This window comes from Mus pahari, chromosome 9 (genome assembly GCF_900095145.1).
Source record: "Mus pahari chromosome 9, PAHARI_EIJ_v1.1, whole genome shotgun sequence".
NCBI lineage: Eukaryota > Metazoa > Chordata > Mammalia > Rodentia > Muridae > Mus > Mus pahari.
In genome coordinates, this window is record NC_034598.1 from 90,357,003 (window position 1) to 90,380,616 (window position 23,614).

Genomic DNA, 23,614 nt, shown 5'->3' on the forward strand with positions numbered 1-23,614 from the left:
TGACCACAGCATGCTCTGGTCTCCCAGCTGGTGGTCTCCTGTCAAGCCAGGATGAAGGCAGGTTTGCTAAGGGATGACAGTGAGTGACAGCTTTCAAGTCAACCCAAGCAGGAAACAGTATCGTGTGTGTGTGTGTGTGTGTGTGTGTGTGTGTGTGTGTGTGTACACTTAAAATTCTTGACTTTTTAACTGTGTATATACCTACTATCCTTGACTTCATTTAAAAGGTTCTGTAACATTTTCCTTGAACATATGAGAAAGCTGAGGCTCAGCTTACTAAAAGACAACTTGGGGGGGGGGGAGGCCTCTGCCCTCACAAAAGCTGGCAACACTTTCCATCCATTTTGGAAAGCACCGGCTGGCTCTTGTAGGCTCACCCTCCCAGAAGAGTCCAGAAACCAGAGCCTCAGATTCTCCCTGTTGCTTAAGGAGGCCACATTTGCACTGACTTAGAGAGGTGGCATTGCTAGTCCCTCAAGGACAGGGATAAGACTGAAAGAAGCAGCTGGAGCACTCAGCAAGTCCCCGGAGCACTCAGAAAGTCCCTGGAGCACTCAGCAAGTCCCTCGAAGGGCTGACAGCTCAGGTGGATCATGGAAGGGAAAGCAGCTGCTGATGTCTGAAAACAGTCTCAATGGATTCTGGACCCATCACCTGCCTTAATTTCCCCTTACCCTTCCTTGCCTCCATTAACGTGGATGGCTGGGAGTAAACCCGACTTAGAATTTATTGAGCATGGAATGGCAGCTGTTACACAGATTTAAAGAGGCTTCAACTTCACAACTTAGACTTGTGAGTGAAAAGGTGAGTTGCATGTTGTTCTGGAATTTTCTACTGTGATACCCCCAAGTCACAAATTTGATTTCCTGAAGCCTGTCTGTTAACTGCTTCTGGAGTCTCAAACCAAATTGGTAGCTTGGTTTTGGTAACAACCAATGTACTCTTGACTGCTACTTCTCCCCCCCATTTAAAACTTCCTCTTCAAAGAAGTGTGACTTTGATTTCCCACCCACCTTGGCCCCGTGGTCTGGTGTAGTAAAAGTCCAACAACTTGCAGCCAACAAATGAAATACACATTTTTGTAAGACACACATGGAGTCAATCCGGAGGGGGAGAGGTGTGATTTTTACAGTTGCTTTTCTGACCCATCCATTTCACAGCAGAATGGGCTGAGCCCATGTGGAGGGGCCCAGCCACACACTTTAAGTGTTCAAGTCTTGTGCGACTCATTACTGAAATAAAGGTGTTGGCCAAATGGGGCCCATTATGTATCGTCCAATCAGGGGCTTGTTAGAAATGGTGCTGACTCCCCACATGGAAGTGTTCTGAGGGCTTCGGAAGACTCTGGGGCTCCAGCGTTGACAACCCACCCCACTTTGATGTCAGTGGTAAACGGTGATCCCAAGCCAGCGCGTTCTCTAACTCAATCGCTGCCATTCCTCACTATGGCTGGGAAGCAGGACGGCTTTGGAAAACTCCACAGCTTCTGCACTTGGCCCAAACTCCCCCTTCAAGGAGCCTGGGCTCCCCTGTGTTGTTCTGCTGTTGCTTCCTGAACTGATGAACCCTGGGGGCCAAGGGGACCAGTCACCCAGTGAGCTTCCTATCTATGTGGGATCTGACTCTGGCCTGATGAAATTCCCTGGGCCAAACTGTCCCGGCAAGCATGTGACAGAAAGCTTGCGGTACACATCTGCTTTTGGGCCAGGCACACAGTCACATAGGATCTTTAAAAGAGCCCCAGGGTGGTACTATTATTCCTCTATTTTGAAGATGGGAAAACTCAAGGAGCAAAGACAATTTGAGACCACATAACCATGAGGCTGAGCATGTATCCTCAACAGCTTGGTTACCTGGTGGATTTGAAACGATATTAAAGAATAGCATAAACACAATGCAAAAATTATGTGACATTGTTTTAAAAGATTGTTTTGGTGCTTGTTTATGTCTCCACAGGGGACAGTGGAAACCCCGAGTGACTCGGCAGGCTTTCTTCCTGCGTGGCATGTCGGCCTGTCCAGTCCGGTGCCTTGGCAACAGTTGAGATTCTGTCTTTCTGACTCTGCTGAAGTGTCACCCACCATGAGGGTAGGTGAGACTTAACTTCACCCTATGTCATTCCAAATCCATTAAAATCCTTCGGGGAAAAACATCACAGATTGCCTGTCAGAATTACCTACCCTTACTATAAATAGGATCTAAATGGTAGTTGTTAAAGCAATGGACTTAGAATAACTTATAAAAAACATACCTGCCATAGATTAGGGAACTGTAGCTTTTTTGGTGTAAGTGCTGGGCACAGAACTGGGGTACTAGGCAAGTGACCCACCACTGAGCTGCATCCCGGCTCCCGCTGTGTCCTTCCACTGAAGTTCTTAGACAACCAGCTATTCAAGTGTGGTCTCTGCTAGTTTCAAAACTACCCAGTTGCTCCCTTTCCTGACATCTTGGTTTGGATCCAATGGCTCATAAGTGGTGCGCATGTGAAGAACTGTGAATTCCTCTATCAGACAGGTGCTGGGCTGGAGAGATGGCTCAAAGGTTAAGAACACTGACTGCTCTTCCAGAGGTCCGGAGTTCAATTCCCAGCAACCACAAGGTGGCTCATAACCATCTACGACAAGATCTGATGCCCTCCTCTGGTGTGTCTGAAGACAATGACAGGTGCTAACTCTCCTGATCACAACTGCCTGGGATGGCTGAAACTGTTCATCTGCAGGAAATCCAACATTCAGTGGCATCTGAATTTCTAAGACAGACCACTGTCGTTGAACCATGGATTAAACCACACAGGCCCGAGGTTTTGTAGCTCTTGCCATCCCCCTGTGGTGGTGTGGTGTGGGGTGAGGTAGGGGTTGGGGCTTGGCTACTCTGTCTCAGTTTCTTTAGCTATGACAGGGAGCTAATCATCCTGAGAAGTGCTTCAAAATCTTGAGTGTATGTCAGTGTGCGTGGTTGTTCCTGTGGTCTGACCACAGGCTGGGGCCACCTCTCCTGGACTGTGTTCCACCAAGAAGATACACACCCTGTTTCTGGAACCTCCAACACAGGGCATCGTACCGAGTGCTTGGCAGATGTCCTGGTGCCTGTACCTAGAACACTGCCTTGCTCCTTCAATGATGTAAAGGGTTATCAACCGTTGATGGATTTGGTAGACTCAGGCAAGATCACCCAAGAAAAAGGTCCTTCTGACGGCCCAATAGGCACACGGCACAAGGACACACACACCTCAGTACAGTAATCCGGAGGGCCATCAGTAAGGACAGCGGGGGTGGCAGATCTGGTAAGGGATGACCAACCCTGCAGGGAGGATGTGGATGCCTCCTCTGACTCACAATACCCATGAGTCTCTGAAGATGCACGGAAGGCTGCCCACTCACATCACCTCTCAGACTGAGTACCGTTCTGACGGCCACATCTTTATTGAGAAGAAAACAAACAGGGTTGAGTCTTCAAGTCGGTGACTCATCTGGATGAGCCTGGGGTGAGTAGATCTGAAAAGTCCTCGAGCTCGCTCCTCAGCCTCATCTGCACACACAATGCTGCTGGGATACACACACACACACACACACACACACAAAGACACACTCTCTTTCTAAGCAATTCTCTGTATAAATATTTATCTGGAGCCAGGGCACATCAGTTAAGAACAAACTGAGAGTGTGGACAATGAACTTCCTGGTAGCAATGGAACGGGCAGGAAATGAAGGAATGACCAGGAGTCTGTGGATTAGACCTAGGTATCCTAGAGGATCAAAAGAAGGTAGGAGGGGCTCTTCAAAGGTAGACTGCGCAGATCACGTTCCAGCAAGCCTGGTGTGACGGCGGGCTGTGGCCGCTGGCCTTCCAGAGTCACATGTGTCACTTGCTGTCCTCTGAGAGTCAGTTTACTTCTTCCCACCTCAGCAAACGTTGTGCCCAAGAATCTACCCATTCTTTGTGTGTGGAGGCCAGAGGGACTCTGGGGTCATCCTCAGTTACTCTTCACTTTAACCCTTGACACAGGGTCTCTCACTGAACCTGAAGTGTACTGACTGGTTACACCGGCTGGTCAGAGAGTGCCAGGGGTCGGTCTGTCTGCTCCCCACCCACAGTATCCGACTTTTACATGGGTGCTGGGTGCCACGCCCAGGCCTTACATGGGTTGCTGGGGGGGGGTGTGTGTGAACTCAGGTCATACATATGCAACAGGCACTTGACTGAGCTAACGTCTTAGTCCCAATTCAAATGATTCTTTACCTCCTCAACATCTGATGAGAACCCAGGATTCTGTTAACTAGAAGACATCAGAGGGAACTTAAAGGAAGGTTTTTCTAACAAGTACAGTTTAAAATATAATAACATAAACAAACCAGATATGCTGGCTCATATCCATGATTCCAGCACTTATGGGAGACAAAGGCAGGAGAATTGAGGTGAGTTCAAATCCACCCTGGGATAGAGTGAGATTCCCACTCAACACAAACAAACAAAGAACAACAAAATTAACAGGCGTTGGTACTCTCTCTAGGTTCCTTCTCCTCTTCCTCCTTCTCCGCCTCCTCAGTTCTCCGTGAAGCAGAATGAGCACAGAAGTCACTGAGAGCCCCTGCCTCAGGCTGCACAGGCCACCGGCTGACTGTACCCTCGTGAGCACCGCAGAACCTTACTCGTTGTACTTGGCCAGTTTCAACCTGGGGATGATGTTCATGGACTGTAACTCCTGGAAGAGCAGCTTGCAGGCATACGGGATGCGGAGGGAGGACACGTGGCACGAAGATTTGCAGTAGTGGCACCTGAAACCCAAGTCAACATGCATGAGAGGGGCAGGAACGAAGGCCTGCTATGATTCTCTCCCATCGCTGTCAGGTACAGACTGATGGCTCAGAAAACTAACGGAACATCGGTGGATGCAAAGGCAAGAGTGATGCAAAGCAGTCCTTGTAGTTTAGAAGCATGCAACTGGAGTCCATGAACTATATTTCTAAGAGTCTGTTCCTAAGGAAAACACTTGCTTATACACTGTTCTGAGAAGTCAGAATCACTGGGAACTGAGGTACTTCCCTGATGGATGACTTTCCTGCGGACTCACCACGCCCAGATGCTCGGGGTATCTCTGTATGGTATTATTCTCTGCAGCATGACCAACAAGAACATTTAGTTCCCACTACTGAGGCACTTCTAGCCTGATGGACAAGAAGCCTTCTTCCTTGGGACGCCCCTGTCAGCATCTATCAGTGCTTACAGTGAGCTGCTCCTGTAAGAACCTGAGGAATACATACTACACGCCCATACACACAAACATTCCCACTCAACCCGTGTACCAGCCTGGGCCCCAACCAAAGTGCTAGCTACACAAGTCAGATTCTTTCCTTCTTTCCAGAGGGGACACAAACTGTCTCAGTCCTGATCTACAGAAGGTCCCTTGTGGAGAAAGTGAAGTATTTTTCCAGGGTTTACAGTAAAAATAAGATCTCACTCAGAAAAACATCACAGCAAGGCTATTAAGGAGATCACAAAGTGGGAGACTCCTTGAGTACCCAGTGGGCAGTTGGTTCTCACCCAGGACATTTATACAGAAGAGCATTACGCAGTCATCCAACAGACAGCACAGACGCACAGTCACGGAAATGGGAGATGTTCAGGACACACAGTGGAAGGAAAAACTCCAGTCAGCCCTCACATGGGTTTCCAAGCCCTGAAACATATGCAAGTTTGAAGACTTCTGAAAATGCAAAGGTAAAGAGGGGACTGGGGCGATGGCTCAGGGTCTGAAAACACTGCTCTTCCAGAGGACCCGAACTTGATTCCTAACACCCAGATGATGGCTTACAACCATCTATAACTCTATTTCCATGGAATCTGACCTCCTCTTCTGGCCTCCACAAGCACCAGGCATGCACATATGTACACCAGGCATACGTGCAGGCAGAAATATCCATACACATTAAAATGAGAAAGAACGAGGGGCGGGTGAGATGGCTCAGTGGGTCATCAACAAGTCTGATGCGTTTTATCCCTGGGTCCCTCCTGATACGAGGGGAGAATTAAGACTAGCAAATTACCCTCTGACCTAAGGACCCTCTGGCGTTTTCGTGTCAATACACATTTACAAAAATTACCAATAACTGTAAAAAGAAAGGAATGTGTATATTTAGGTTGATGTGGTGGCACATTCCTGCAGTCCTGTAAGTTCAGCAACTGGGAGACAGAGGCAAGAGGATCGTAAGTTCAAGGACAGTGTAGGCTGCATGAGGTTTTTGCTTTAAGGTTCATATTTGGATGGTCTTCTTTTCTCAGAATCTTCAAAGGGCTTATGATTTTAAAGTAGGTAAAAATAAGGGCAATAAGACACGGGCCAAGGACACGGTCATTCAGCTGTGACAAGCAGTCACCTTTCAAAGGTGGGGATGCCTGTGTCTCTCACTTGTGGCTTTGGCAAAGGCTAGTTCTACAAACAACAAAAGGTAGCTGCTGTCATGCTTTTGTGTGTATGATGTATTTAACCCCAAGTTTCTTTAACAGGGGCTTGCTACAGGACCTTGGTGTGTCCTTGAACCTACTAAGGAGACCGGGCTGGCTTCAAACTTGCAGCGATCCCCTTGCCATCTACCAGGTGCTGAGATAAGTGTGCAGTATCATACTCTTTCCCATTTTAGATTTTAGAAAAGGAGAGCAAGTGACAAGGCTAAGGATTTATATGTGACGACGACATCAGAGACAGAGCTTCCAGCGGGCTCAGGTGGGAGAAGCACGTGCCGTCACCCATGCCGGCAGCAGACACACTGATGATATAAACTCTAGTGATATAAAAATCTCTTAAAAGTCTGCTCAAAGACTTCTTTCATGCATTAGAATCAAGACAGGTTTCTAATGTGCCTGGGTGGGTCAGGAATCACACTCCTGTATCACTTTAAGTTGAGGAAGCAGGCCAAACTGCAGTAACCTCTTCCTGGTTTTCCTGGCCTATGTAGCACGTGATGACTCCAACTTCAGCTAATCTAGTTAAAATTTCTATATGTGCTGATTCATAGTTTGAATAACCCACTAATCTTCTTAATGTATTGATTCAAAACATTCCAATGTAACACACACACACACACACACACACACACCCTCCCCAAGTTTTTTCCTCTATGTCTGAATAATCTGCAAAGGCAGAAACCTGACCAGGAACAAAACAGTAAACCAATCTCTAGGACAAGATCAGCAAGAAGAAGCTGTGGCCACACCTGAGGTCCATGCCCAGTGCAGCATCCTCCATGAGCTAATTACCTTAATGGGGCTCTTTGGTGACTTCTGCCCTGGGTTCTCTGAGGAACAACAGTCTTGCTGTAAACCTCCCCATAGCAATGTCTTACTAATGTGCAAGTCACCCACGGTGCCTGCTCCAAGGTACTGAACCGCTCTAATTACCCAGCCTCCATTGTGCAGCTTATTAAAGGGCGACTTCTTCCAACTAAGCTGTGCTTGCTCCCTCCCACGAGCTGGGCACACAAGACCAGGTAATGACTGGAGAAAGGAGAGCACCATTATCCTGCTCGGCCGCAGAGCAGCACACGAGGCAGCCACACTACAGAATGGGCTAGGATTTTTTTCTGTTGGCAACAGGGTACAAGTAGGGCACTCAAATCAGACATATCAAGTCTATGTGGATACAGATAAAGACGGTCAGACGACATCACCTGATCAAGCCCTTTCAAAGGCTAGCATGCTGAACCCATGATCAGGGCTGTGGTCAGGAGAGCTGGACACTAGAGGGGACAGGGCAGCAGAGGCAGAGGTGAACTGAGTGGAACAGCTTGTGCAGCCTTCCTGCTTATGGCAGGTGTGCTCAAGCATCCAGCACTCAGACCACGGCCATGTGAGCCTTGTGAGCCTGGTTTGCTGCCTCCTGCTCCTGTCAGAGGAGCAGGGGAGACACAGGAAAGGGAAACAAGAACTCTTTCTGGAGTCTGCTGGTGCCTGTTTTTAATGAAATGATGATTCTACTCTTTCAAAGCAATTCCTTAAAAGTCCTCGTGCCACACTGGAAGGTTTAAGCATGGGTAACTAACTAGGCTCCAGGCCCCATCTCATTATGCTATGCTCCCCCAACCCCAACCCCTTTAGTTATCCAGCCCACAGTTTGCTCAATATGCATTTCAAAAGACAAATGGACATCCTAGGACTGAACCCCCACATCTCATTGACAGAAGAAAGGGCTCAGCTTATTCTCATAAGAATGTGACCATCTCTGTGACCTTATGGAAAGAATGAACCGGAATGTGGCCACCTCTTCCATTAGTGTCCAAATTAACTCCACACGCAGAACTCATCCATTTATCTACACAGCAATCATAGATAATCTGCTAAAAGGTTTGTCGTTGAGCTGGTAAGTATACACTGTGCTCTAAGAAGCCCCCTTGCTCTTAAAAAACTAAACCAAACCATGTATTTTCTTTACCCAGGCTTGTTTGCTCATGTATGTATGTATGAATGATTGTATGCATGCATGCATGCATGTTCTCAGGCTGTCAGCCTTGGGTATGCCTTTACTTTCTAAGCCATCTCTCGGCCCAGTCCTCTGCTGATCTCTGACCCAATTGATCTAACCAAGAAGTGGTAGCTTATAACAGCAGAAGGTTGAGATTGTCTGCAAAGAGGCTCTGGGGGAGTCTGTGAGGAAAAGGTGGCCATGTGTCCCCCAATCCCAGCCATGCTCACTCAGACTCACACACTGTCCTCTCAGGTGGTCTTCTGTCTGAGAAGAGGGGTTCTGGGCAGGGCCGCTGAGGGTGGTAGAAGGTATCATGACTCTTCTCCATCTCTGGAATGTCTATCTTAGATGCTGTGGGACCCTGCCTCTGATCAGTGAGGAGGAACTGGGGAACACAGGTTTTATCAGCAAAGTAGAGACCGCAGGGCTCCAGACCCTGACGAGTCCTAAGCAGAAGTTTTTGTTCTTTGGCAGAGCAGAGTGACCACAAACAAGAGGTGCTACATCTATACAGCACATAGTGGACCCCGGGAGCACCACCCAGTAAGACAGCCTTTAGACACCAGACTTAGTGTCGGAATTAAAGCAGCTTTGTAAGTTGCATAATGAGCATACTGGCAATTCCACAGTGCAAGGAATCTCTCAGCACTGACATTTTTCACTAAGCATCTATCAGCTGTAAAGTGGAGAGTGGGTCAGTAAGATGGCATTCAGTGGGATGGTAGGCCTTCTGCACTATGCACTCCTGGACTTAGAACTACACCTGTCAGAGCATACATCGAATGCCTGCTGGGTGAGCAAGTGAGACAGACATTGTCTGTGCACCGCAGAGTGTACAGTCAAATGTATCCGCATGGGTAAGGAACACACAGTACACTCACCAGGTCTTAGTCCTAGCTTTGCTGCTGTAAGAGGCAATGAGGCTTTTGGGGTCTGAAGTTACCAATAAGGGCTCTTGATACAACTTTCTCTAAGGAGCTTGGTTTTTAGAGCAACAAGTGCTGAGCCATCTCTCTCGGCCCTGTGATACTATTTTATTGAAGGTCTGTACTATTTAGGAGCTTCAACTACAGCAGTATAAATGCAGCATTAAAGAATCAACATACAAATGCCTTCTCATGGGAAGCATGGTGGTACACACCATGGCAGCACACAAGCGTGGACAAACAAGTATGGTGACACACAGCATGGTGGCATGCAACCATGGTGGCAGGCACACAAGTGTGGTGGCACCCAAGTGGTCGCAGGCAAAGGCTGCACAGCAGCTGAGTCTGGTCCACAGCAGTCCTTGAACCATTACCTGGGCCAACGGATGTGGTCTAAGAGACATGCGGCGTCCACTTACCAGCCAGAATATCCCAGGAGTCCACACTGCCCACAGACGTCAACCTCGAAGGCATCACTTGAGATCATTAGTCTCTCCAGCAAAAGCATACTCGCTCCGTAGCCAATTAGACAGTCCCGCTCCATTTCTCCAAGTCGCAAGCCGCCATCTCGAGACCGCCCTTCGGTGGGTTGCCTTTGAAGTAAATGACCAGATTCCATTAGGCACAGAAAGGGAGACAGCATCACATGCGGACCCAAAGCATGGCTTTGGGGCAGGTTCTCCTGCCAGCCTAGACACCCACCAGACAGTGACCTTGAATTGCTTCAAAAGAGCACACTAGTGGCTATCGCTGTGGAAAACAACCATAATTGTACAGTCTATCATATGACATAATGATATATTATTTATATAATCATCCAAATACGAGTATTAGCATTCATTACTCGCACATGGTGGTCATTACTATTAGGGTACTACAGTTTTCAAATCAGAGAGCAAGGCCTTTGAGTATTTTTAGTGATGCTCTCTGTTACTTAGAAGCAGAGGAGAGAGACTATGGAAGAAGCTTGGGTCTCCAGTAGCTCTTGAGGGCTCTGTGCTGTTAGTTTTTGTCAACTTGTTGAGAACCTAGCCACACCTGGGAATAGGGAGTGTCAAGTGAAGAATGCCTCCATCAGACTGGCCCATGGGTATGTCTGTGGGCCATTTTTTTTTTTTTTAATTGTTGATTGATGTGGGAGCACCTAGCCTACTGTGGACAGTGCCATTCCAGGGCAGGGGGGTCTTAACTGTGTGAGAAATGAAGCTGAGCAACTCGGGGAAGCAAGCCAATACACAGCATTTCTCCATGCTCTCGGCTTCTGTCCCTGCCCTGGCTTCCCTTGGTGACAGACTGTAAACGATAAGCCAATAACGTTCCTTCCCAAGTAGCAGATGGCAAACAGGCAATTACGCTTTTGACTTCCCATGACATAGCAAACACAGTGTCTCTGACATATGCTGAAATGTTAATGTTGCTCTTGTTGTTATAGCTGGGGTTTTTTTGTTTGTTGTTTGTTTTGTTTTGTTTTTTTTTTGTTGTTGTTTTTCCAACTTGACATATGCTAGAGTCTTCTGAGAGGAAGGAACCTCAATTAAGAAAATGCTTTCTAAGATCACCTGTAGGCAAGTGTCCTGGCTGGTTTTGTGTCAACTTGACACAGCTGGAGTTATCACAGAGAAAGAAGCTTCAGGTGAGGAAATGCCTACATGAGATCACAGTTGTGGGGCATTTTCTCAATTAGTGATCAAGGGGGGGGGGAGGGCCCATTGTGGGTGGGGCCATCCCTGGGCTGGTAGTCTTGGGTTCTTAAGAGAGCAAGCTGAGCAAGCCAGGGGAGGCAAGCCAGTAAGGAACATCCCTCCGTGGCCTCTGTATCAGCTCCTGCTTGGGTTCCAGTCCTGACTTCCTTTGGTAATGAAGAGCAATGTGGAAGTGTAAGCCGAATAAACCCTTTCCTTCCCAACTTGCTTCTTGGTCATGATGTTTTGTGCAGGAAACCCTAAGACAGCAAGCTTGTTAAACATTTTCTAGATCAATTCCTGAGTGATGTGGGCAGGAACTGCTCACTGTGGGTGGTGCTATCCCCACGCAGGTGGTCTTAGAGGTATAAGAAAACAGGAGGAGCAAGCCAGTAAGTAGCTCTACGGCCTCTGCTTCAGTTCCTGCCTTGAATTCTTGTCCTGGCTTCTCCCTTGATGGAGTGTCACCTGATAGTTGAAAGATTAAATTCTTTCCTCCCAAGTTGCTTTTGGTCACAGGGCTTTTTCTTTTGTTTAATCACAACAACAGAAAGTAACCAAGACTGTGTTTAACACACCCAAATTTTGGTATCTTAAGGGAAACAGAAGCTCTGCTGGGACTGTTTATCTCCACAGAGAAGTGACTGATGCTTTGACAGCAGCATCAGCTCCCCCACCCCCACCCCCACCCAGGGCTTCTCATACCTGGTAAGGACAGCTCGTGGTCCTCGGGCCCGGGCATGCATCTTATCCAGCACCATGTGTTTCAGTTTCTGATAGTACACAGGTCCAAAATAGATGTATGCTTCTAAGGGCTCACTGAAAGAAAAGCCAACACTGGATTTAAGCAACACTGTTTGGATGGCTGGACAGACAGCCTTCCATAGGCCTCCTCACCTGGAAGTTCTCCTTGTCTTCTCAGAGATTTATGACCAATTGTGTGAGGACAACCTCTAGCCTGCAGTCAGCGAAAAGGCGAGACCACAGTCACAGCACACCACTGTATGAAAAGATGATGCTTCCACAGGGAAACACTGCCAGCAGGAGGACCCTCTTCCCAATCACCTGCATCCCCAGCCGACTGCTTTGCTTGATTTGCTATTTCCAGATTGATCTTGCCTTTACTCTCAGCACTAGCCAATCTGATCTACCGTAACAATCCAGAGGGACTCCTCCCAAACTGGAAATGAGAGCAGATTATAAAATCTACAATGGCTTCTTCTGATATTCGATGTAGCCCAAATCATACATGGCCATCACACCAAACACACTACGACTTCTACTTCAGGACATCTCCCCACTGACCCGAGCTGACACACTCACCCTTCTGTCAGGTGTATGCAGGGCCCGGTCAACAGTGCACTCCTTGACCACAGAGCTTAACCTGGCCTGGAACTTCCATACAGTCTGTGCTGGTGTGACACTCATGGTCTTTTGGTCTCCGCCTCCTACGTGCTAGGATTCCAGCTGGGCGCCTTTCTAAGGAACCCCCCCTCCCTTCCTCTCCACCACGCTTCCCTCACTCCACCCTGTAGTGCCCTCAGCACCTTGTGTATAATCAGTTTGTTTCTCTGCTTACTCTCTATCTTCCTGTGAGAAGTCAGTTCTTTGTCTCCTTTGCCACAGTGGTTCCAGCATCTATGATCCTGCTTGGCCTACAACTAGTGCTCAATAAATGTTTGTTACACAACTTATTTCACTAATGAATATAGCAAGAATCTTAAAAGTGAGTGTATAAGTGCTATAACAAAAAAAAAAATTAAGTCCCTCCTGAAGCAAACAGCCAAGGAATGGACACCCTCAAAAATCTTTTCATTTTCTCCAAGTGTCCTTCCTCAAAGGGAAGGACTCGCCAGTGCTGTTGAATCCAGGTGCACTGAGCCTCCACTTTTGACTATGTAGCGGCAGGCCCAGTGAGCCTGAGAGGTTAGGTAAGAGCCAGCGAGTGGTGTGACCAGGCCTCAGACCCAGCGCTCTCTCTGCTGCCACTGTGGCCTATCTGAGAAACAGGCTCCCTCGGAGCAAAGCACGGGCCAAGCAGGGAGAGCTGAGGAAGCCACTAAGTGCAGAGAGGCCGCTGCCGGCTTTGGCCCAGCCTGCCCGCCCCAGTGCCAATGTGCCAGTGCAGGAGTGAAGGCTGCTGCAGTTCCCCAGCCGCTGTGCATGTCAGCAATGGGACCCCAGGACATGGTAGCAAGGGCCTTGAGAGTCTTGTCCTAGTCTGTCATGGACACTGCATGACCTTCCCAATTCAGTTTTCTTGACTGTGAATCAAGGTGTATCAAAGGGTATTTCCAGTCCTAATGCATGACTGAGGTCCTTAGGGATGGTAACTCATGTAGAATTCATGGACCTCTGCCGCCCAGTGCTATTCCACCGTAAAACCACATGCGATCAGGACCATGGGTGAGGGCAGGGGAGGGACACAAATGCAGACCTCGGGGGAAATCTCAACAGGCTCAGCAGTGCTGCTCAAGCCTTGGCATGGTGAATGGCAAAGGGATGGAAACCCACGTGGGCCCCAAGGGAGCAGTGTGGCCACAGCTGTCCACACAGCTGTCCACACCATACAGCATGCAGCCCATGTGGGCACCAAGGGAAGCAGTGTAGCCCTCCGCTGTCCTCACAGCTGTGTGCAGCCCAGCGCATGCAGCCCAGCCTAATCTTTCAGTGTACTTATGTTTAGGCAGCTGCACTGAGTGGGTCCTATGGCTGTGCACATTCTCTGGACAATATCATTTCTGAGTAGAAATGAAGCCACAAGTTCAGCGATGACTGTGTGTCTTTGAAACAGATCCCTAACTATTTGACTAAACCATACTTAAATGGAGGAAACCATTAGAGTTTTCATAAAATGAGTTTTGTATTTTTAAACATCCCAAGAATGATTTACTTAAGGAAACCCATATCACTACCATCTGGGCAGTCACTGTACAAAGCACTGGATCCATATTTTCAGCAGAAATGGATTCCTGGCAGGCCTCTCCCTCCTGGAGCATTTCTTTGTAGTACCACAGTTAAGCACCATTTCCCTGCCCATGCCTCGGCCGACCTGCACCTGCACCGGTGGCTCACAGCCCAAGGGCAGCTTAAGCAGCGTGACCCTGAGGTCTTAGTACAAGGGTTCACTCATTCATCCACCCATCCACCCCACTCTCTTACTCTCTGTATGTTTTCGTGTGTTTGAGTTTGTGTGTGTGTGTGTACCTACATGGGTACAAGTACATCAGTTTAGAAGCCCCTGGAGGTCAGGAGGTGTTGGATCCCAAACTTGGATCCTGTGGAGCAGCAGCCAGTGTTTTTAACTGCTAAGCTCTGTCTCTGGCCCCTGGGTACTTTATGTGCCACAGGGTATGCAAGCAGCCGATCTGATCATATGTGCCATCTGAGCTGAGTTTCAAGACCTCGTAGTTCACAATAATTGCATGGACTTGTGTCTGTCTAAGATGACAGCTAGACCCTTCACCCTGTTTTATCCAACCTCACCTTAGGCCGCAGAGCTACTTCCTTATAGAAAAACAGTTGGGTGGCTCCTACCAGTTTTTGGGATTTACTCAGTAAGTGTACTTTCCTCTGTATAACACACTGAATGACACAGCTTCTGTCCCTCCATGCCTTCCGCACTCTCTCCTTGCCCTTGTCTTCATGTGCTGAGAGCTAGTTCTCAGATTTACCCATCAGGCATTGCTGAAGCACCTGTGCCGGGAGGCGCTGTGCTAGGCTCTGGAGACCGAGCAGTAGAGCCCGGCGGCTGTGGAAAGGAGCCGGGCAGGGATGGGCAGCGGCACTAGGTCGGAGTTTAATTGGGAAATCAGCGGGCAGAGGGTGAGGCTCAGCCATGGCGTGCTTTCCAAGCATGCATGAAGCCCTGGAGTCAATCCCCGGCAACCCAGAACAAAACCAAAACCTCAAAGCCAAACCTAACCAGACACCACCTGCTTGGCAGGCAGTCACTGCCGGCCTGCTGGGAATTACCTTGTGTTTGCTACTGTTCCATGTCTAATAACACATCTAAATGGCCAGCTCTGTGGTTTTCTTTACTATGATCCTCTCAATGCCTAGCACACACACATTAGGTGTGAACACTGGGCTCCAGGCTATGAGACAAAGCATCCGTCTCTGGGGCTCGGCACAGAGCTGGCAGTCTGGGTAACACTGCATCAGATGCAGTTAATGTGCACCACAGAAGCAACATGGAAACCCGAGCTTGTTACAATGACAGCCTTACCGACACAACTGGTGGTCCTCAGTGGCCCACTGGCTTCCTAACTGTGGCCTGTCTTGGATCACACTTCCTAAAGCACTGAGGCTTCGTTATTTCCAACCAAGGCAGCCTTGGAACTTTATACTTTATAGTATTCCTTCTTCGGGGCCCTCGCCTCCGATCTCTAGTGCTTAACAGCACACTCACCCTGTGATGCCTGAGGTGACATAGTCCTTCCCCAGGTAGTTGTAACCATGGCGAACGAGGTCTTCACACACATCCTTCACTTTACTCCCTCCAAAGGCAGTGCCGTAGTGGAACCTGCCGTCTAACACGCCTGCCTTGCCAGCCAGCAGCTCAATTAACTTTCCAACCTGTGAGATGGGATGGGAACAAACTAGGTGAGTGCCTGCCTGGGCGGTCAGTTCTCTTGGCCTTTTGGCTTATGTTCCAAAAAAGTAGCTTTGACTACAACCAACATAGTAAATCATTGCCAATACAAGCATTAGCAGGTATCGTGCTGAAGAGCCCTGGCCCATGTGACTAACTTCCCTGACTGACTTCCCTAGTTTTCAGATATTGAAACTCAAGTAGAGAGCTAAGCACCGTGGCCAAGGCCACATGGTTAGCGACAGGATTGCAGATTACAGGAAGTGACTGCTGAAAGAGACATGGAACAGGCTCAGCACACAGGACTCTCTGTGCTGAGGGCCACAACTGCCACTCACATGAACTAAGTGCAAAAGCACTTGTCATTTGCTGCAGAGGAGAGTGAGGGACAGGGACAAGGAGTCCGTTTATCCATCAGGGGGCCACTCACTGTAACTAAACTAACTGCCCACTTCTTTCCTTCAGAGCAGCACCTCTAAAAAGCCCAAAGGTAACTGACCGTCATTCTCGATGGGAAGCCGTGTGGGTTCATTATGATGTCGGGACAGATGCCAGAATCACAGAACGGCATGTCTTCCTGGGGGACGATCAGGCCACAAACACCTGGGGGAGAGGAGATTTTATGGCATGTAAAGCAAATGGACAGGGGGAAGAATACAGTACTTAATTGGGATCTCCCTGCTGCTACCTCTACTCCCACTGTTCTAAAGCCCTCCCCACGGTCTCCATCAAGAGCAACAAAAGCAATTTCCAACAACCCCGCTAGCCAAGCAGTTCAAAAATGACTCTCCTTGCAGAAAAGCATTGTCGACTGTGGACTGGCATGCTGGCATGCCACACAATGGTGCTGTCAGGCTGCTTGCCCACCTTCCCAGAGCATCAAGAAGACCAAAGGGCAGTTTCAGGCCGGCTCTCCTTCGGGAAGCTTTTCAATCCCGGGTTTCTGCTCCTTGTCAGCTAGGCTGCGGTCTGCTGGGTTTTGTGCCCAAACCACAGGAATGCAAATTCTCTGACCACCAAACAAAGAACGATTGAATACAACTAAATATGTAAAATGTGGTTTTAAAAACCTGTGACAACAAATCTGTGTGTGGGGCTGGAGAGAGAGTTCAGTGGTTAACAACACTGGCTGCTCTTCAAAAGGACCCGAGTTCGGTTCCTGGCACACACACACACACACACACACACACACACACACACACACACACGGCAGCTCACAACTGTAACTTCAGTTCCAGAGAAATCCAATACCCATACATGTAGGCAAAACACCAATGTACAAAAAATAAAAATAAATCATTAAAAAAGAAAGGAAAGGAAGCCTGGGAGTGGTTGAAACACTAGCAGGTGCACACACTGGCTGCAGGGGTGGCCACCGTGCCAGGGCTTCCTTGGCTGAGCTTAACCTGCTCAGAGGAATTTTAATTCTTGGAGTTTACAGCACATTAGAAAAGTGATCTTTGATTGAACTTGTAAAGACCAACAAGAAAAGTAAGAGCCAATTCATTCTTAGAGCAAAAGGCCAGAATTAGACACGGAATTCTAAGAATGGAATGGGAGCAGAGCGCCTTCCAGCTCAGCGCTCCACCGACATTCCCTTAGGGTAGCAGAGCTGAGCAGGCTGGAACAGGGTTCTAAGCTCGCAGGGATTTTGCTGCTACACAGCTTTTACTTCCGATTTGTTTTTCCCGGGAAGATGAGTGGGGCAGAATTTGCTACAATGTATATAAGAGCTAGAAGGCTTGCTCAGAGGAAAGGGACCTCTTACACTGTAGTGTAACAACACAAACACCAATAAAAGGAAACGCCTCTCCCCTGTATGAGAACGAACCAATTTCAGAACCTACTAAAAAACCCAAGATTTTCATTCCTGTTTGTCTTCTACATAACTAAAGCCACTTAAAAAAAAAAAAAAAAACCAACTAAGTTGTTATTATTGCTGTATTGGCGTTAAGACCTAAGACATGGTAAGCAAGCATCTCCAGGACCCCCAAGTGTCTTTAAAATGAAACCTTTATGATCTGCGTATCATGAAGAGCTAAAGCACAGGGGAAGCAAGCCCACCTGCTTCTGTACACTGTGCTAACACTCTGCTTTCTAGTGGCTGCGAACAAGACTGCAGCTAGGGCGTGGAGAGTCGGATTCCAGAGCATACATACGGTTTCTTTGATACTTATTTTGGTTAAAAAGGTTTTAAAATCATACCATGATATTCATGCTTTCCTGTATGAATAACAAACTCACTTGCTATACTGCAGTTCAAATCCAGCTGTGTGCCAAAATTGACATGTCCCTTCCCTCCAAAACCACATCTTATCCATACTGAGATTATCTGACAGAGGCCAGAAGTTACTGAAGTCTCCTTTGAAAGAGAGCACATTGGAAATCTAGGCACCCTGAGGCTACTACTGTACAGCAAAGAACAAAATGTTGGAATCAGCATCTCCACAAGGAAGGGGCAGAGCCTGGAAGGCTGGTGAGAGTCAGGGTTCAGATAGCCCATAAACACAAAACCAAAGGGAAAAAAAGGCAGCGCCTCTCAGGCAGGACCCACAGGGATGCTGGTGTCAGCCTAGGAGAGGCCGTGGTCCACCCTCCACCCACCAGGAGAAGGTGGGAACCGGTTCAGGCAGGCTGGGACTTGGGGATGGCAAACAGACCAAAGCCTTGCACTTGGAATCCTGGTTTTAGTTGGCATGTTTAATTGAGCTAATCTAACCTCACCAAGCTATTAGGATGGCATACATACATGCTCATTCCTACACTCAGAATCGAGTCATTTCCTCCTGGCCCGATTAATCTTCACTGCACAGCTTCCTTTTGGGAAGTTTTTTTTTTTTTCCCCCTCTTCTGCCTTTTTCTGACATTTGTGTACAAAAACATACACAAGGAGCTTTTTTTTTTTCCCCATTCCGTCCTATAATAGAATTGCTTTGGTTATATTTGAACCAGGGGCACCTGTAAGCCAAAAATCAAATCTTCGCTAACTTAAAATTACTTGAGCCTCTGAAACCCCTTTTATATGCCAAGATGGTTCCCATAGCAGACAGCCCTGTGTTGTTTGTTTTGTGAGAAAGCGAGTGATAAAAGACCCATGAAATCGACACAGAAAGCCAGAGCAGCAGAGAGAGGCGAGGACTCTCCATCACCGCGGCTTCTCCCCTCTGCTGACTTGCTGAACAATGGGAGCTACACATCCAACTGCAGATCCAACACAGCTGTGCATTTCATTAAATGAAGAGCACTAGTGACACAAGTAAATAATTAACTTATTCTGCCCCACTGACTGTGCTTATGAGACCAGTCATAGCTGACAGAGTTTAATACAAGTTAACACAAAGGGGCCATAATGAGCTTAGAAGTTAAAACAAAATATTTAGACAGAATTTGATGATCTTGAATCTCAAATTAGACAGATGATTTTTTAAGTCTGCACTTTACTGACTCCATCAGGGGTAAAGAACATTCCTAACCTTTGAAACCCACTTTTCCCCCATATATATTTTTTCTTTCCACATTTCTCTGGTTTAGAAGTATTCAATCTTTACCACACTGGGAAGGTTTCTTCTCTTTTCTCGAAATGAAAAATTAAAACTGTGTTTCATCAAGGAGCAGAAGTGGAAGGTCCCTTCCGGCACTAAGAACTTTAGAAAGTTGTGGTGGCTTCCCTTGAATGCTGGCTTAAATGCAAATGCCACGCAGTGTGCTCCAGTGTTAACCCCCACCCCTGCATCCCAGGAAAGGGGATGGGCTGCAAAGAAAGCATGGCTAATGGGAGCTGTTGGGAAATGATTACTGATTCATACCTTAAATGCTTACACAGCACTTCAGATTTTAAAATAAAATTTCATCCCCTGGCCTGTGCTGATGTCTCAACTCCACTGTTTATAGCACAACCTCCTGGTAGCAAAATGCAAATACATTTTGCTCAGGAACTTTGATGTACTCACTGGAGTTAACTGGGAATTAGGCTCTAGACTGTATCTTAGCAAACACAAATTCATGAAGAAAAGTAGAAGCCGGGCAAGTTAGGAGCAGACGATGCACTGCCAAGAGAGTGTCACTCCATCAGCACCGACACTAATTCCAAGGGCAGAGAAGGAGAACTTATGGAGTCCAGGGAAGCTACAACTGGGTGCTAGCCCACTCAGAGGACCCAGGCACTGCAGGTTCCACTACCAAGCTGCTGTCTTTATTTCTACAGCTTGAGAGAGCAACCCAGATATCATGTAGGTACAGGTTGTCCAGAGAAAATACAGCCGGCATTATGAATCATTTGGTTTTCTTAAAATGTATTTCTAAAAACTAATATTAATGGCAACTGACCTATTAGTTTTAGTGGGTTAGATCTGTGTGCTAGAACACTTTAAATAGACAAGTTAACATATCAGAAAAAAAAAATGTGTTGTAGCTCATGCCAGTAATGCAAGTATTGGAACAGCAGGAGAATTCTGAATTCAAAGCCAGCCTGGGCTGCTCAGCAAGACCCTGTCTCAAAAACAAAAACAAACAAACAACTCCAAAAGAGAAGAAAAAATTTACCATGCTACAACTGCAGCTAGGTGTGGTGGCGCACGCCTTTAATCCTAGCACTTGGGAGGCAGAGGCAGGCGGATTTCTGAGTTCGAGGCTAGCCTGGTCTACAGAGTGAGTTCCAGGACAGCCAGGGCTACACAGCGAAACCCTGTCTTGAAAAACCAAAAAAACCCACCCACCCAACCAACCAACCAAACCAAAAAACCCTGCAGTGATCTATTTAATGCAAGAGCTATTTCTGAGGTGACACCCCAGTAAGGGCTGACTAGTATGCAGTTTTCTATTGGTTTTCACACAGCATTACTCAGATACACTGTGTGACAAACACTCTAAGGAGGTGAGGACACAACTTAAGCAGGAGATGCAGCTGACATAGTTCAATCCGAGCAAATGCTGGAAGCTAACACCCTTCGGTAACTGCACTCCCTGCAGCTGAATGCGATGCAAGACACATCACAAGGAGGCTGCGGAAGTCACACTGACTAGAGCCTGACTAACTCACTGGGATCTGTGTTGGGAGATACTTCACCATCAGCAGGCCATGTATTCTAGTCTCACACTGTTTAGGAGGACGGAGGAAGTCATCCTTTTCCCCACAGTTACACTGTAGGAAGTGAGCCTTTTCCCCACAGTTACACAGCAGGAAGTGAGCCTTTCCCCCCACAGTTACACTGTAGGAAGTGAGTCTTTTCCCCACAGTTACACTGTAGGAAGTGAGCCTTTTCCCCAGGTACACTGTAGGAAGTGAGCTTTTCCCTACAGTTGCACTGCACCAGGAGTCTGGAGTCTGTGGTCTGGACTGTGAAGGAGCAAACACAACTGGTGCCATGTTCATGAGGCTTATGAACATGATGAGATGGTACCTGTAGAGCTCATCTCTCCTTGGGTCTCAGTCCAGTGGAGGGAGGATAACAAAGAACCAGGTGACCTAAATCTGATGTTCTTCTGTTTAACAGATACTATATAAGCAGTCGGTGTTTGACTAGAAAGGAAGGAAAAATGATAAAGCCTTAGTAGCTTAGTCTTTTTACTGTGAATAACCAGCACCTCCATCAGGTGCTCCATCAGGCAATTAATTGTGTTAGAAGAACTGATGGGCTAATATCTGAGAGAAACTTTATGGTCCTTAGACAAAAATCTAAATGCAAGGGATTATTATTATATAAGGAACCTAATTGCTCTCAGCAGGACATACTATAGAGATCAACTTAATGACTGGTCAGCTAGGAGCAGCTGCCCTGACTGTGGCTGTGGAGGTTGGAACTTGCACCCTTAGCGTGTTCTGGCCGTTTCACATTATCAAGAAGCTGCCATGAGTGTCTAGTGGGAACTGCTTACTGCTGATGAATACCGTACTACATGGGAGGCTAAAGCAGCAGCCAGAACAGTCTCAAGTTGGACTGTTCCAATCACCCAATAAGCACTTCTAGTAAACTTGTGTCTGTGGGCCTCAGAGATGCAAATTTCTAAATCAAAATGTGAAGGCTACCACAGGTGGCCTCCTTTCTTCCCTTTCTCTCAGCTATCAACTAACCTTTTTTTTTTTTCCCTCACCACCTTAAATCATTCCGAGCAGGAGAGAGCTGGGAAGACAAAAAAACTTGTCCTATCACCTCCAGATCTGGTGCATTGCTTACCACATCCTGGCTGATGTAACTGCAACTCGGCTCTTCCTTACATGTTAACAGATAAATAATGCATAAGAAAACTTGATTAGCTTTCTTATTAAAACATCACTCTAAATGAGAGGAGGTGCAGGAAGACAATAGCGTTTTTACGCGGCTTTCCCAGGAGCAGCTGAATGGTTTGATGTGATAAATTTGCATAGTCTGAGGCACACAAAGGGCTGATTAATTGAAACCCTTACAGTGCTTCTGGAAGCAGCTATTGTAAAAACAATAACCATAGGAACTTTACAAAATACACATGGCTAAATGTGTCAAGAACTTAATGAAATGTGTTGAGCCTACACTATTTGGAAACAGAATGGGAGATTTTTATTCTAGGCCATAAAACACTAAATACCCTGGGTATTTACTGAAAGGGCAGAAAGCTACAGTGAGCCACAGAGGATCTAAAACTTGTTCTTAGAAAACAAATTAAGTAAAGTCTTCTTACAAGGAGGTGTCTAACGAGGTGTCCATGTGAGCGGAATCCCGACTGGAGCACAGTAAGTGAACTTGTTTGGACTCTGACTTTAGGGCTGTTGGACAAATGCACCTTATCTTAGTCCCTCATTCACTCGGCCACCCCCTGTACCCTCCCACTTAGACATTCAAGCAGGATCAGGCGGCTGCGGAGCCAAAGACCTCCAGTGTGTTTGAAGATGGCCTGGCAGTGGATTTTAACACCCTGAAGAGCTGTGTGAGGACAAGATGCCAGCCATGTCATTGTTACTCCAGGCTCTTCCAGCTCACCCAGTTTAGAAAGCACTACAGAAAAAAACCACAATGAATGGAATTCTGGGAAGACTGGTTTTTACTTGTTTAATGGACAGACTTTGCTCTCAGGTTTTCTGGCACACGCGAATAAACGTCTTAACTCTCACAGTCTCTCCGCGGCACTACACAAGACGCTAAACTTCTTTTAAGATATACTTCATCAAAATATTAGTAAATTAACTTAGCAAATTACTGAATAATATTTAGAGGCAAGCAGTCTTTTAATGGGACTTGCTTTGAGCAAGAGTCAAAGACAACTATTCTAGAAAATTTTGTCCATAAATACACTATCCTCTCTAAGCCAGGAATAAATAAATAAGCTGAACTGCTAAGTGAAAACTGTATTTTGATACTCCCAAGCTTTTACTTCAAAACAAAGTTGACTTCCGAGCGTTGTGAGTGGCTATCTGGTCTCAGAGGAGGGAGGGGCACTGAGGAGTGGATGTCATTACCTCAGATTTGCAGTTATTAAAAAGCTTCTGTTTGCCAGGGCAAACACTCTTGCTCAAATACAGTTTTCCCTTAGAAACACTGCCTGGCATTGCTGCTGTTCTGTGATCTGCAGGACCTTTGTTGGAGGTGCTAATCCTTTTTCACAGGAGAGACTGAGAAATGCTCTTTCGGGAGAGTGATATATTGCTTTTCCCCTCTCCACATCAAAGGGGTCTACTCTTTCCTTGCTCATTGTGAATGGCAGCAACAGAAAGAGGATATCCAGAAATATAATAATTCGCTTAGCCTGGACACTGAGATGAAACTTAACTCCTTAGACTAATGTAATCTTTTCCTAAAGAATTAAAAAAGACCAAGGATAAGATCTAATAAAGGCATTATCAGAGGGAAAAATCTCAATATGAAAATATTATTTGGCACCGACTAAAAGAGTGCTTGAGATTTGTCTGTGCAAAACAGAGCCCACGAGCCTAATGCACTTGCTTCTGTTGCGGGAAGGAAGTCCAGCTCCAGCTGCTCCGAGG

The 23,614-nt window shown here is 47.0% G+C and overlaps 1 protein-coding gene across 1 annotated transcript in view; it reads right to left on the minus strand.

Annotated features, from left to right (window-relative positions):
• Positions 1–3,408: 3,408 nt before the first annotated feature.
• Positions 3,409–23,614, minus strand: part of Polr3b (RNA polymerase III subunit B) — a 104,876-nt gene continuing 84,670 nt past the window's right edge. Inside the window, exons 23-27 of the mRNA XM_029542033.1 lie at positions 16,160–16,263; positions 15,478–15,644; positions 11,772–11,885; positions 9,804–9,977; positions 3,409–4,775 (exon numbers count right to left, since the gene is read on the minus strand). Coding sequence (XP_029397893.1) covers positions 4,646–4,775; positions 9,804–9,977; positions 11,772–11,885; positions 15,478–15,644; positions 16,160–16,263 — 689 coding nt within the window. The 3' untranslated portion in view covers positions 3,409–4,645. The remainder of the gene's footprint in view (positions 4,776–9,803; positions 9,978–11,771; positions 11,886–15,477; positions 15,645–16,159; positions 16,264–23,614) is intronic.